This window comes from Ananas comosus, unplaced genomic scaffold (genome assembly GCF_001540865.1).
Source record: "Ananas comosus cultivar F153 unplaced genomic scaffold, ASM154086v1, whole genome shotgun sequence".
Lineage (NCBI taxonomy): Eukaryota > Viridiplantae > Streptophyta > Magnoliopsida > Poales > Bromeliaceae > Ananas > Ananas comosus.
Genome location: NW_017890715.1, coordinates 1,526 through 15,765, shown reverse-complemented (window position 1 = coordinate 15,765; position 14,240 = coordinate 1,526). Strand labels below are relative to the sequence as shown.

Below are 14,240 nucleotides of genomic sequence, written 5' to 3'. Positions count from 1 at the left end.
TTGGTAAAAGTGAAGGTGACCGTTATAATATCCTTGCTGATATAACCTTTTTTCAGCACTTTTACTAACCATTGGTGAAGATGATCTCTAGCAACAGTTTTTAAACCGTCGTTAAAACTACAAGAAAAACACTGGCGTAAGACGTATATACCGACAGTTTTTGACCGTTGGCAATTTGAAACTACTATGAAAAAAAAATACTAATATCAACAAATTACAATAGGGCTTTTCCATTTGATATTAATTGTAAAACCAACAATCTGTAATATCCGAAAAAAAAAGAGCCATATTACTAAATTGCAATAAAATAATACAATCATTCTTGAAACAAAACTATAAGCAATGATCTAGAGCAGAGATAAAATGCAACAAAACAAGTGTTTATGTTCTAATAGAAATCAATGCAATAGAAAATTTATTTGAACCCCAAATATTAGAAAGCTAAGAAAAAGAAAAGTGAAAAGCTCGAGCTAAACATTCTTGAAATGCGAACGTCAAATCCTGCTTGTTGCTTAAATCTGTAATAAAAAAAAATTGAAACATAGAAGTTGCATAAGCTCATTCCAACAGAAAATCTATCATAAGTAACATATAGCAAAAATAAAAGTATACATAACAGCCATAAGAACTAAATCTTTTTAGTTCCAATTATTAGTCCGGTCAAATTAAGCAGCTTTATTGTCGTTTAATTAGAAGTTAGTATAAATCTTCTTCTGAAAGTAGCATAAATCTTATATCCTGAAAAACTTCTAAGGAAATATAGACCTTGACTAAACAAGAGTAAATCATAGGTGCATTTACCAATCCTCACAGCACAACAATTACTAACTCGACGAATTCACAACAGAAAATGATAGTGTAGCTTCCATTTTCAGACGGTTCGCATAACCGAAAGTTAACACAATTGGATGAAAAAACAGCTTAGATCAAACAATAAAGTTACAAATTCATACATACACTTCAGCAGCGATGCCTAAAAAAGCATCTGACGTAACATAGATAATAAATAAATAGGAGTTAATATCATTGCAATTGCCATTACAAAAATAATTAGTATTTTTTGGCATTAAAAGATATTTGTGTAAGGTTACAAAGAATTGCCTCAGCCATATAATTAAAGTAAAGAAATCTTCAACTAGAAAGGGGCTTCAAAATCAAATGAAGAACCATGATGCACCCAACTTCTACATCTATCATTCTGTTCAGGAACATTTAATATCACAAAAATATGCGATAAAATATGCTTAAAAGCTTTCTTTAATAATTCCAGCATAGTAAAAGAAGCACACAGGTCAAACAGATAGAATTCCATGCTCCAACATAAGCAAAACTTGAAAACTTTAGCAAACTATTTGCACCACAACACAAGGTGAGAACAAATTTTAGTTTCTCGAACACTTCTGACAAAAACAAACAATTCATAGTTACATAGATTAATTTTGAGCTACACCAATAACTAATTATTAGCAATTACATACGCTCAACGTACAAAGTCACTATATCGGAAAGGTGACTTGATGGATTTTATAGTTTTACTAGGCTAGCTATTAAAGCTAATAAGTGATAAGTCCAGTAGCTAAGATGCAAACTCAGTAATCAGAACTTTTAAGATCTGGAGGGGGAGTGAACGATTTAAGAATCAATACAAAGTTGCTAGAAAGAAAATTGCCTACTACTGTTTTCTCTGTCCATACATTTCAAACGTGCACACAAGATATGGACAAGAAAATACATCTGAAATATGATATAAGAAAGATAAGAAAGCACCAGAGCTCAAATATTGTATGACTTAATGGGATTAACCCAAAGGACAGGTAGAAGAGACCATAAATGGATATACTAACAGTTAAAAAGTAATCAAAATCTTTGCTTCTTGTATATAAATATTAAATATCATACTAAATGTTTTACACATAAGCAAAAACCTACAACGTACATTTCTTCGACAACCTAGGAATGTCAATACCAGACACCTAACTGATTATTAGAAATATGAACAAGTTCACCCAAGCAAATCCAAAAGCTCCTGTGCTCCAATGTAGTTCTCCAAATTGAAATTTGCCATATATCAATTGTCTTGTGTTTGGAACTTGGAAGCAAAAATACCATCAATGTGTCACACGTTTATGTTAATAGATGTATGCTGTAGAAAAGTACTATAGTTATAGAAAGACTATGCGTTTATTGAATTGAAAAAGCCAACTTGCATGTCTTCGGAAAGCAACACAACGAAACTAGGATATCTTTACCAGCAGAATTACCAACTTCTTTGTAATTAATTAAATGCTTTCTTTGCATTGTTTTTGTAAACCATTGTACATGGCATTCTTACTCACCCCTAGTTTTTCCTGGTTTAAAGCATTTCCTAGAGAGAGAATGGTCTGCATAATTCTTTTCAACTTCACAGAGCTTCTGACCTGATGGCATGAGGGGCGCAAAATTAAGTGATAATATTTAAGGGAATGGCGAAAGCACTAATGAATAGAAGATTGGATGTACCTCTTCTGATGCAGAGTTAATGGCATTCAAGCTATTTTTGAGTTCACCAACCTGAGAAATTTATAAATTGACATTGATAGAGCAGGACAAACAACATGCAGAATACAGTAAAAGAGTGAATAAGATTTATCTGACCTGAGATCGGAATTGAATCATAAAGGATAAGACTCTCAATTTGGACTCCACCCTTGGTACTTTCATCAACTCTAAGAAAGGGACATCATAAGCTACTTCATACATTATCACTTTTTCTATATGTTATACATACAAAATTTATATCAGCGCATGAGCACTAGCAGACAACTATAGGCAGGGGTATGATCTGAAAATGTTTTATTGAGAAGATACAATGAAGCTTTGTTTACTTTCCAAACACTAAACCTAGGAACCATTCCCATATTACCATTGGTCTACCCGTAACCGGAGCCTAGAGGCTAACTGAGATCTCAACAGCATGAATAGATACAACTTAGTTGGATATTTTAAGAATCATCGAGTTCAAGAAGGATTATGATCAGAGATCAGGAAAAGTCGAGTTTGGAGTTTTCTGAAGTTTTCAGGAATTATCATGTCGAATGAAATTTCTCTATGGCTAATTATTTGGAACAGCTTTGTGGGATGCTGAAGGCAAAATTGCCAGAGAAGTTAATAGATTCAGTTTTTGTATGAGTGTACAGTCGAACAGGAGATAGAAGTGGAAATATCTGTTCTATCATTAGCAAATCTAGAAGTACTAATTTCGGTGTTTGAAGCCCTAGTTACAAGCACGACTCCAACAAAAGAAGCTTCTCTTTTCTTTTTTTTCTCTTTCTAGTAAATTAAAGGGCCTTTCGCTTTCCAGGAAGCAAATGTGACGTCAAAATCAAAATCCAGGAACCAAGTAATTGTGAGCGTTTGAGCGAGTGTGAGGTAACACACTAGTGCATTTTTTTCTGTGTGCGCGCGGTTGCGCGCCAAAGAACTCTGAAATACACATTGTGGGAAGACATTTAAGATTTGCCAGCTTATCCTTTTCTTGTTTTGTACTATTTTAATTAACCAGCAAAAACAAAGTGGAGTGCATAAGAAAACAGAAACAAACCTGCTCACATTTCCCCAAGTTTTCTTTATCACCATGACACCATCATACCCCTGAAACTTCAACAGAAACCTGTCAAGCTAAGAAAGTCAACAAAGAAAAAGAAATCTATCATTCTGTTGCCATGAATCAAAGAAACGAATATGTGTGTGTGTGTGTGTGTGTGTGTGTGTGTGTGTGTGTGTGTGTGTGTGTGTGTGTGTGTGTGTGTGTGTACATAATTTTAGAGATGAAACAGACCAACTCAATATTCAAAAAGCTATATTAGGTACAACAGAGAATATTTACCTTGAGTAGATCCATTTCCTCCTTTGTTGGACAAAATTTAATAAGATTTTCTACCTGATCGGCATCCAAAATGGAATCATCGAGGGCAAGCAATGAAGTCTGCAGTGAAATTTAATAAGTTTTATAGAGAAGCTAAATTATTAACAAGCTTTATAGTGTATAATATACAATAAGCGAAAGAATGCTACGTCATAAACCAATTAAGGCCAAAAGGAACAGCAAATATTTCAGGTGCACCAAATCAAGTTGTCAGAAAGCTGCATATTCTATGAAATAACCTTCAAATAAAAACGCATTTAAACAAAGGAAAGCTACTAATTGCAAAAAAGAAGAGGCCAAAATACACCATTAGATCACAACGACCCCCATGGCAATAATAAAATCACATATTGTAGCCAATCAATTAACGAGCTTATCAATCCTTCAAGAAAATCAGAGTTCAAGTTTCAACGTCATTTGCAATTCCACTTGTCAAGGGAAATGCACACAGGGATGAAGTCATTCCAGTTCCATTCAGGCTCATTGTGATTACAATTCGCGAACCAAATGCACCCCCATGCATCACCATAAGTCTTAGGAACGGTGCCGTGTTAAAATATATACACATTCCTTGAGTGAGCCTCTCTACTTATCTTCTGAAGATAATACAAAGTACCAGCAATAAAAAAGGGAATGCCAAGATAGAATTTGTAGTTAGAAACAAACACAGAGCCATCTAAATCAATTGAATAAGCATTACATAAAGGGAATCTACTAAAGTTGCTAAGTACTATGTTAAGCAGCAATAATGGAAAAGATAAATTAAAAGAAAAAACAGCTGCTGCTTTAGAATAGGTGTACCCAGGGCATTCGTACAGGATCAAATCAAATAAGATATCTAAAACCTTGATAAAAAACATGCTAATTATCGTATAACTGGAAAAATAAAAATCGCAATAAAGTACTTGATAAATGAAATTTAAACCCTAAGTCTACAATGATGGGATATAGAAAGATGATAATTGAATAAGGAAATGGATTTCCCGCAACAAATACAAAACCCTAATCCTAAAGCGATCCAATTCAAATACCCAAATCCACCAATACATCATGCAATTACAAGATCCTGCTGGACTTTCAATCAGATTACTATTACTGGGTAAAAAACAAAACAAAACAAAGTATGGCCATGATCTAAGCATTAAGAGACAAACAAGCTAGGATTACTTCCTGCATGCGAAATTGGGAGATGATGCATGTAACCAACTTGCTCAACATAGTATCAATGAAACAAGGTCCAACTGGACTTTCAGATTACTATTATTGGGTAAAAAAACAAATTATGCCCATGACCTGAACAATAAGAGACTAACAAGCTAGGAGTTCTTTCTGCAAGTGAAATTGGGAGATGATGCCTGTAACCACTTGCTCAATGAAGTAATATAAATGAAACAAGATCCTACTGGACTTTCAGATTACTATTATTGAGTAAAAAAAATTAGTATGCCCATGATCTCAAAACAAGCTAGTGATTCTTCCTGCAAGTGAAAATGAGAGATAATGCATAAAACCAACTTGATACACAATTCTACGATGCAATCTGACAAATTCTATATGCCTTTTTGCTACACAGATAATTTTGCAATGAAAGAGATAGATATAACCTTTCAAAAAAGCACAATCTTGCAACAGAAAAGATAATCATATCAAAAAAGCGTACAAACAACGAGAAGGTTTTTCTCTTTTGTTTGGTGAAATATCAATAGGTCTTAAAGAAGATATTTCCTTGACAAGTATGTCTATGTAAACTATAGTTAGCCAACAGAAAGGGGAATCTGAAATAACTCACAATACAAAGTTTTGTTTGATTCTACCGAGAGAGATAATTAAGGACGAACTGAGCAATGGAACGCCAACAGGACAGCATCTCTTCCCGCAGACCACCCGACCGGTAATCTTGCTATAACGATTCAATGTGGATACGATGCTATTCGCGGCATTCACCGCTTTCTCTTTCTCACAATTAGTGGCTACCGGTGGCTCTTCAGCCTCCACCCCTCTAATAATCAGGAAATTGACACAATTCCTGTTCGAAATTAGTGGAATTAATACGTTTGTTATTCCTAAACAGTTCATATGTATTTCTAGTTAAACCAATGCAGGAAAGGGACAGGGAAAGTTGACTAACCTCCGCTACGCATTTCGACAAACGACTCCTCTGCATGACTACACCCCAGACCCTCATCGACAAACGACTCCTCTGCACGACTACACCCGAGATCCTCATCCATTTGCAGCTCATTCCGACACGCTCTCAACATCATCCCCGTCGCTCCCCCACACCACCTCGACCTCGACCTCGCCCTAGACCGCGGAGGGACCGGCACCTGGGCCGCCAAAAAGTGGACCACGCGCCCGCTCCCCGCCGCCTCGAACACAGGGCACATGTGGAACAGGATCCAATGCAGGGCCCCGTCCCTGCAGTAGTTGAGGAGGCTGATCTGGACCGTCCACTCCTCCCGCACCGCCTCGCGGATCTCCATCACGGATCGTCGCTCCATGGCGGAGACCTGGAAGATGCGACCGTTGCGGCCGAAGACCTCGTCCATGGCGTACCGCTCCATGGCGAGGAACCCTCGGCTCGCGAAGACGATGGGGTGGCCGGGGATCGCGGGATCGGTGATCAGGAAGCACTCCGGGAGCTCGTCGAGGGCCTCGGCGATCCACTCTGAGTAGCCCGAGGTGAGGGATTGGGCGAGCGCCGATCGATCGTCAGAGCTCGCCATGGGCAGCCTCCTCCGCTTCCTCCTACGGTCGCGGGGCGCGGAGATCGGAGCATAAGGGCTCCAAAGAGCTCGTCCCGAAGCTCACTACAGGGATGGTCCATTGCTTTTCAAACTCAGTGTTGGCCCAAGTGTTGGCCCAATTGATAAATAAGCTAATAAAATTCGGTCCAATATTATTTATATAATTTAAAATTAGTAACAACTATACCAGCAGTTTACTAAATGTTACAGAAAAAATAAAAAATGCTGGTATAATATAGTTTTAGCAGCAGTTAGCTTAACTGCTGGCTAAAAAACCGCTGGAACAAACCTTATTTGTTGTAGTGTCCTTAAAGTCAAGGAATGGATTGAACTTAGAAATCCTCAAATGTAGGATTGATCGTACTCACTTTTAGTCCTTGCTCGAAGTTGTGGTAGCTCCCCCTCGGGCGATGTACTCCGGAGTCGACATCATTAGGTTGTAGCGAGTATCTCCCTAGAGGACGGTCCCATCGGGTTGTAGCGAGTATCTCCCCGATTATTGGGATTTTGAGTTTGTGAGTTTGTTGAGGGCGAAACCTACGGGTTAGCGAAGAGATTGGGTATTGGCACTATGACCTTGCATTCATCATGAGCATTACATTGTGCATATCATTTTATATTGTTCAGGCATATTAGCTGCATTTGCTAGTTGATTGCTTACTTTCCTTTATTCTATTATGCCTGATTAGACCTAGTGGGATAGTCGGCGTGGTTGGTTGCTGAACCCACTGGGAATTTTCTTGTAGTTCTCACACCCCTATTTCCACAGAGCCGGGACCCAGCGAGCCGGCGGACGATCGCGGTAAGGGCATCGCGCCCTAGGTAGAGACCGCCCGAGATGTTTATTTATTCTAGTTGCATACCCCTTTTATTATATCATCTTTTGTACTTTGATGATTTGGTTGTTAAAGGAAAAAACATGTATGATGTAAAAGATCCTTATATTTAAATGCAAGCAAGAAACGATATTTTGAGATCCTGTGATGTAAAGAAAAGAAATGATGAAAAATATAATCGATTCCCTAAGTGTAGTTATTTACTTTCACTCTTGACTATTGCTTGCCCTCGTGCAAGCCTTTGTGTATGCTTCCGCTTATGCAATTTCTATACCCTATCTGTACATGTTGTTGAGCCTTGGGCGGACAGGGGAGGCTCTGTCCGTTCGGCGTCTGTTCGACACTCTCGAACCGGCCAAAGGGATCGGGCTAGGGGCGTGACAATTGTACTAGTATATTGAGATTCTTTCAAGAATAATAGAACTTTCACATGGTTGGATCGTTTTGTGATGCTAACTAGCTAATAAGCAATTTTCACATGGCTGGATCTTTTTGTAATGCTAACTTTTTTAGCTAAGTTCTCATTTGGTACTGTTGTAATTTCTTCTGCTTTGTTAAACACAGCTTTTAAGCAATGGAGCTTCAGGATGGATGGCCGAGTACGCCAAGCACTCGTAGTCTACACAATAACCGATGTTTGTTTGGCAATGGAAAAGGCTAAAACTTAGGCCTCGATATATATATTTTTGTTCCTTTTTAAGCATTTTATACAAATTTGTACATGAGATGTATAGGAAGGAAATGCTTGATTGCTTGCAATCTTTATATCTGTTTTCTTGCTTTTAAGATATTTTTTTTAAAAGAAGTTGCGTCTATCACTAGGGATGCAAATGGGGTAGATCTTAATATGGAAGACCTGCTGTTTCCAGATGTGTGTCATCATGACAACATGAAAAAGGAGAGCTAGCTGCCTTATCTGAGCCATATTATGAAAGTCACCTCCAATGCAACAGTTTGCCAAGCTTTATAAGGATGGTGAAATAATGAGCCCTTAACTTCTTAATTAAAGATGGAGTTCGGTTTTTCAAGCAAAGAATTTATTTGCCAGAAGATGCCAAACTCATTCCAATCATTATGCAGGAATTTCACCAACGCACCACCAACTCTATTATGACTCGCGATAAATGTGTTTCAACAGGAAGAATATAAAGCAACATTTCAAAGATACAATTAGATCAATGGCATGTTAGACAAAGAAATAGAACTGATCATATGACACCATAAATTAAGCCTTCTTCAGCCCTTTCCTATTCCGCCGCAGATCTGATCACACAATTCCAATCATTGCTTGTTTTAGTGGATTATTTATCAAAATATGCTAACTCCACGCCCTTATCACATACATACGCAACACTAGTTGTGGCTCAATTACTTTTTAAGCACATCTTCATGCTCCGCGGCATATATATATGGCCCCCATCGTTTGAATGCGATCACGACTCGACCTTTGGTAGTGCATTTTCGAAGGAACTATTTAAATTAAATGGAACAAGTTTAGGTATAGTTCTTCCAATCATCCTCAAATGAACGAGTCAGAACAAATGCAGTAAATCGAACTTTAGATATATATATACTTATGTTTNGTAGCTCTGTATTTTGGATAAAAGCGGCGCTCTGAATACAGCAATACAATACCTAGTCGAAAATTCATTCCACTTCTCAAAACGACCTTTGACAATTAACTTATGGAGAATTCTCGCTACAGCACTACTTTCATATGTCCCGAACATTAAGAATACAAGCAAGAGATCAGTTCTACAGAGGTGCTAAAAGATCAATCGTCCAAAAAGTGGGCTCGAGCTGCTTCGGATTATCACAATTATGATCGCAGTGATTCGAGAAATGGAGAGCTTTAAGATTGGTGATGTGGACCCTTTTAAGGTAAAGCAGGCCCTACAGCCAAATCACCCAGCTGGTATTAAGCGTACTCACGAAGCTATTGCAAGACTGCCTTATAGGGCATTACGCCAAATTATCAGTGCTACTCAGTAATATAACTCGGGCGTTTGCGACGAATAGATACTGTTAATTTAAAATTATAAATATAAACTATTCATAAAGTAAAAGTAAAATATCAGCAAAGATTAAAATCAGAGTGTGAGTGAGCATATAGTTAAAATTACATTAATATACATGATTCAAATGGACAAACGAGCGTGAAATGAAAAATATGCCAACGAATACAAAGTAAACAGGCTGAGAAAGGAAGGAAGATCAAAATACTATATATACTTAATATATATATATATATATATATATTATATATACTATATATATATATATATATAATATATATATATATATATCATATATATATAATATATATAATATTATATATAATATAATATATAATATAGAAAGGACTATGTGCTATTAATAGCAATAGTCCATTGGTGGTACCAAGTTTTGCCATTTGGAATTAAGAGATGTGCGGTTAGGGATGATGTGGCACTTTAGGGTTTGATGTGGGCCGTGGTGTTGAATAGTATGATGCAACGGTTGAAATGATCAAAGGGAAATAGTTATTCAACGGCAGGAAACGTTTGGTAGCACCAAGGTCTTCCGTGCTATTAATGCATTAGTAGCGCGGACTCATATGATATATATATAGAGAGAGAGAGAGAGAGAGAGCAGGGCTGCTGTGCTCTCAGGAGCACGGAGGCCTCCGTGCTCCTGAACTGTTTTCGATGATGGAATTTTCGAATCGACGATCGGCTCTGTTAGACTTGATCTAGCGCATTTCAAGTTTGTAGAAAATAATTTTTGTGATTTTTCGATATCATTTATCTAGTGATCGAAAGGATTCAAAATCCATAATTTTTAATGGTTGATATCTGCTGTTTTCAAGTATAACGGTGTAGAAGTATTCAAATCAGATGAAATTTTGATACAAAATTTTTTTTACTATCTACAACAAGATCAATATTTCTGATCGAAAATTTTAGTGCTATATCACCATTTTTTATAGGATTTTTATTTTCAGCCGTTAAAAATTATTGATTTTGAATCCTTTCGATTACTAGGTAAATGATATCGAAAAATGGCAAAAATTATTTTCTAGAAACTTCAAATACGCTAGATCAAGTTTAATGGAGCTAATCGTCGATTTGGAAACTCCATCATCGAAAACGGCTCAGGAGCACAGAGGCCTCTGTGCTCCTGAGAGCACAGCAGCCCTGCTCTCTCTCTCTCTCTCTCTATATATAATCAAAATTTAGCTGAAAAATTTATAATAGCTTGCAATTTTTTTCAATCTGACAAGTTTGTCATATAAAAGAACATATCAAAAGGAGGTGAGACAACTGAAGAAAGCAGAAAAGGGTAGAGTTCAGGATAACAGGACATTGCCGAAGAATTCAGTACATATACAAAATGTCCAGTTAGCCAGTTTTGAACAATTTAAAGCAACGATTTCAGTACCTGATGGTAATATTTGTACAGAGTCATACACATCTGTATTGCATTCTATACTTGGATTCTTTTTTTTTTTTTCCCTGTGCTTATTTAACATAAGAGATTTCACCCACAAAAATTGCATGTACTTTCAACACAACTGTAGCATAATTAAATTCAAAACGCAACACAAAAGGATACTAGTACGTGTAAGAAGTACATTAAGAAAAATAAGGAAAGTTCCTATAGCAGTTAGCGACAATGGCACTACCGGCAACAATTTTGGCTAAGAACCCCAATAATCATCTAAGTGAGTGAAGGAAGCAGCAACATGGTGGAGCGGAAGTTTCCGAAAATTGCAAACGGAGGGAGGGATGGATAGAGAAAGCAATAATTGCAATTAGAAACCATAATGATCTAAATAGAACTCGAAAAAGAACTTGAAGGCCAAGAAAGCAAACTTAATAGAAAATATCACGAAATCAATTTTTTAAACTGGAAACTTATGTATAACAGCATCTACCAAACAGCTACACAGGTTCCAGTGCGGAAAGCCCCTCTTCGCGCGGATAAGGAATATAACCGCTCCCTCTGGCCTTTATATTAAATTAATAAATTAAATAATAAGAAATAATAATAAAATTAATACATAAATAAATTATATGCAATATCGTGCCTACAACGCTAGCGCGGAGCACGCTAGCGGGCAAGGTGTGCGTACTCGTGGAAAGCGTGTGGTGAGGGTTGTAAGGTGTGTCTTGCAACCCTCGTTGTAAGTTATAGTAGGATATATACATATATCCCACTTGTGAATCCACAAGTTGAAAAGTTGTTCTATATACCGTCTCAGAGAAAACTGTTATATATATATGTACGACCCCTTTAGGAGAACGTTTCCAGGTTTTGATTCCAAGTTTCTTTTATAGTCAGAGGCCATTCACGCTATTCCTTCTTGCAGTGGGCGGATTTAGCTCTTGGGTGAATGCCTTGTGAGTGATNTCTTCCATATACAACTAGAGGCAGGAGTCAAATAAAATATATATACAACAACCTAGCCATCTGTAGAACAATTGGTCAACTTTTGATGTGCCCCGGCTGGATGTGTCGTGGCATCAGTTTTCAGAATACAAGGATGAAAACAAAGTTGGGTTGTTTTTCCTTTATTTATTTTCTTTCGTTCCCAAACAAAATCCTTGGCAGATGGATTGCAAGCAAGCAATCCATCATCCACCAATTACACTTCATCACATCGAATTTAAGCTAAGGAAAAAAAAAAATGATATGTGTGTAACCAAACGAGGCGTAAATTTTGATACATATGTGGTGTCAAAAAATCCTAGTATATAAAAGGTTCAAAGAGGTCTGATTCATGCATGGATTAAAATCCTAGAGCTTCATGTTCAAAAATTCAAAGGGTTGAGGAAGTTTGTCTTCCAACTTTCTATTCAGACACAAAGCTCCCAACTTGTATGAATAATAATCAATAAAACAAAATTTGAATAACAGTAATATAACATGATTTTACAATATGTTAACATATTGAATATATTTGTAAACAACTCTTATGAAGATTTTATCTACCTTCCATCCTGTGTCAGTCAAAGAGATCAAAGCATGAAAAACAAAATAACATGAATGACCTATAAATAATAGAATACAACCTATATGGTTTCAATTAGTTTTCAGTATTCAATTGGTTTAGGACTGCAGTTTTGGATTACCACCAGTGGAACCAAAAGGTTTCGAACTAAAGAACCTATAAGCAAATGGCAGGGCCTGTCAGCATATTTGGTACGACATCTGCTAACAATGAAAATTTACCATATCTAGGCTACCAGTGCTAAGTATAAAAATTTTCATGTTGATAAACAGTAGCATACCTTTTCCTCTATGGAAGCTTTAGTTGATCACGTGTCGATAAACAGTAGCATAGCTTTTCCTCTATGTAAGCATAAATAATAAAGGATACGTGACAGCTATATATGTATGTCTCTATTGTAGATAAAATTGATCACAACAATATTTTTTAACAAAACCAAATTTGAGAACTAAAAGGTCCTCGCATTCTGGTGATGTATTATTTATTACTTCTTGATTATTTCTTGATAATTTGTAAATTATTATATAAATATTACCTAACTAACTGGCTCGTCTTGTAAATATTCTTCTATCGAAGGTTTGGACAATAAAAAAAAAAAATCTAAAGTTTAAAACAATTTGGACTGAAATGATATGTAATCGAACTTAAGAGTCTAAAAATGTAATTCAGCGCTTGTTATTGTGAAATTCCATATTCAAATGTGTTCAGACAATACACTTTAGCCCTTTTACAAAACAGTCCCTTGAACTTTCAATTTTCTCAATCACACACCCTTTATAAGTTTATGGAAAGTTTCAATGCACTCATACCCTTTTGAATACATTTCTTATCTTTACAAGCCTAATTAGCATATTTTATGAAATTCATATTACTGAAACTCATAATTAATTTAAATTTTATGCTAAGAAAACCGTAAAGTGACTTAAATCAACAAATTGAAAGATCGCATACTAAATCAAAATTTGATAACTTAGGTATTCAAATGAAAATGGGATATAGTTCAGGTAAGTTTTATAAATTTTCGTCTTTATTTTGTTTTCAAAAAAATAATTTAAAAGTTGAATATGATACTTAACGTTTTAAACATTTTTTCACACTTCTTGTACACACTTCTTGATCGACCGAATGAATAAGACGCGCCGAACAAATTATTTTTACACCCAACAAAACAAGGTTTGTACCTTAAAATGTATATGTCAAAAGAACATACAGGAGTTTTGAAAATACAGGAGTCAAGTCAATATGATAGGCACACCCTCCAATTAATCAAATTAAGCACGGCAAAGACTCAGGTCAAGTAAATTTTTAGTATTCTCCCATTTTAGTTACGAAACTTAAAACATGCATAAAATAAGAGTGAGTCATCTTACTAAATTTGCGACGTTCATAAGATAAATGGACCGTGTGATTCAAGTATCAGATGAGATTCACGTTTATGAGTACCTAACCACTTCTTTTACTATTGAAAAAGCGGATCCTCCTTTAGAAATTCGTGAAGCATATGTTAGCATAGCATTATTCAAAGAGTCCAGGATTAAGTGCGTGCTAGTTTTGCCGAAAGTGAAGTTACGATTGAAATAGATTTTTAGTTGAACTAGAGTATGTTCAAGTGAAGAGCGTTTCTTTCCTATTGTTTGCTTCCATTAGTATAGAGCTGAAGTTTCTGTAGTTTTATTGATTATTTGCCAGAAAATCGTAAAAGCAGAAATTCTTAATTATCTGTATTTGTCTCACCGGAAACTATCTAGTTCCCACATGTT

General features: G+C 36.2%; 2 protein-coding genes across 5 annotated transcripts; both read right to left on the bottom strand.

Annotated features, from left to right (window-relative positions):
* Positions 1–266: 266 nt before the first annotated feature.
* LOC109704134 (formin-like protein 7) lies at positions 267–12,838 on the bottom strand. Of its 4 annotated transcripts, XR_002214190.1 has the most exons (7): positions 12,761–12,838; positions 3,866–3,964; positions 3,581–3,630; positions 2,635–2,705; positions 2,500–2,550; positions 2,337–2,417; positions 267–518 (listed from the first exon to the last, which is right to left on the bottom strand). XR_002214190.1 is itself a non-coding variant. In XM_020224863.1 (5 exons), the coding sequence occupies exons 2-5, from the start codon at positions 2,698–2,700 to the stop codon at positions 1,136–1,138; spliced, it is 261 nt and encodes an 86-aa protein (XP_020080452.1). In that variant the 5' UTR covers positions 2,701–2,705; positions 3,581–3,657; the 3' UTR covers positions 896–1,135. The 4 variants fall into 4 exon arrangements, 1 of the variants encoding a protein (XP_020080452.1); XR_002214191.1 differs by lacking the exon at positions 12,761–12,838 and having other exon boundaries at positions 3,581–3,657; positions 3,866–5,685; XR_002214189.1 differs by lacking the exon at positions 12,761–12,838 and having other exon boundaries at positions 3,866–5,681.
* LOC109704133 (protein TWIN LOV 1-like) lies at positions 5,758–7,078 on the bottom strand. Its single transcript, XM_020224862.1, has 3 exons — positions 7,020–7,078; positions 6,033–6,714; positions 5,758–5,930 (listed from the first exon to the last, which is right to left on the bottom strand). The coding sequence occupies exons 2-3, from the start codon at positions 6,628–6,630 to the stop codon at positions 5,911–5,913; spliced, it is 618 nt and encodes a 205-aa protein (XP_020080451.1). The 5' UTR covers positions 6,631–6,714; positions 7,020–7,078; the 3' UTR covers positions 5,758–5,910.
* Positions 12,839–14,240: the final 1,402 nt, after the last annotated feature.

What these genes read in the sequence shown, in the direction of transcription:
- LOC109704134 (XM_020224863.1), bottom strand. Translation starts at nt 2,700, where the DNA reads ATGAAAGTACCAAGGGTGGAGTCCAAATTGAGAGTCTTATCCTTTATG. An exon ending in TGATTCAATTCCGATCTCAG is followed by an intron (nt 2,551 to 2,634) that starts GTCAGATAAATC and finishes TAAATTTCTCAG; the next exon opens with GTTGGTGAACTCAAAAATAG. An exon ending in TAAACCAGGAAAAACTAGGG is followed by an intron (nt 1,199 to 2,336) that starts GTGAGTAAGAAT and finishes GTTCCTGAACAG; the next exon opens with AATGATAGATGTAGAAGTTG.
- LOC109704133 (XM_020224862.1), bottom strand. Translation starts at nt 6,630, where the DNA reads ATGGCGAGCTCTGACGATCGATCGGCGCTCGCCCAATCCCTCACCTCG. An exon ending in TGTCGAAATGCGTAGCGGAG is followed by an intron (nt 5,931 to 6,032) that starts GTTAGTCAACTT and finishes AATTTCGAACAG; the next exon opens with GAATTGTGTCAATTTCCTGA.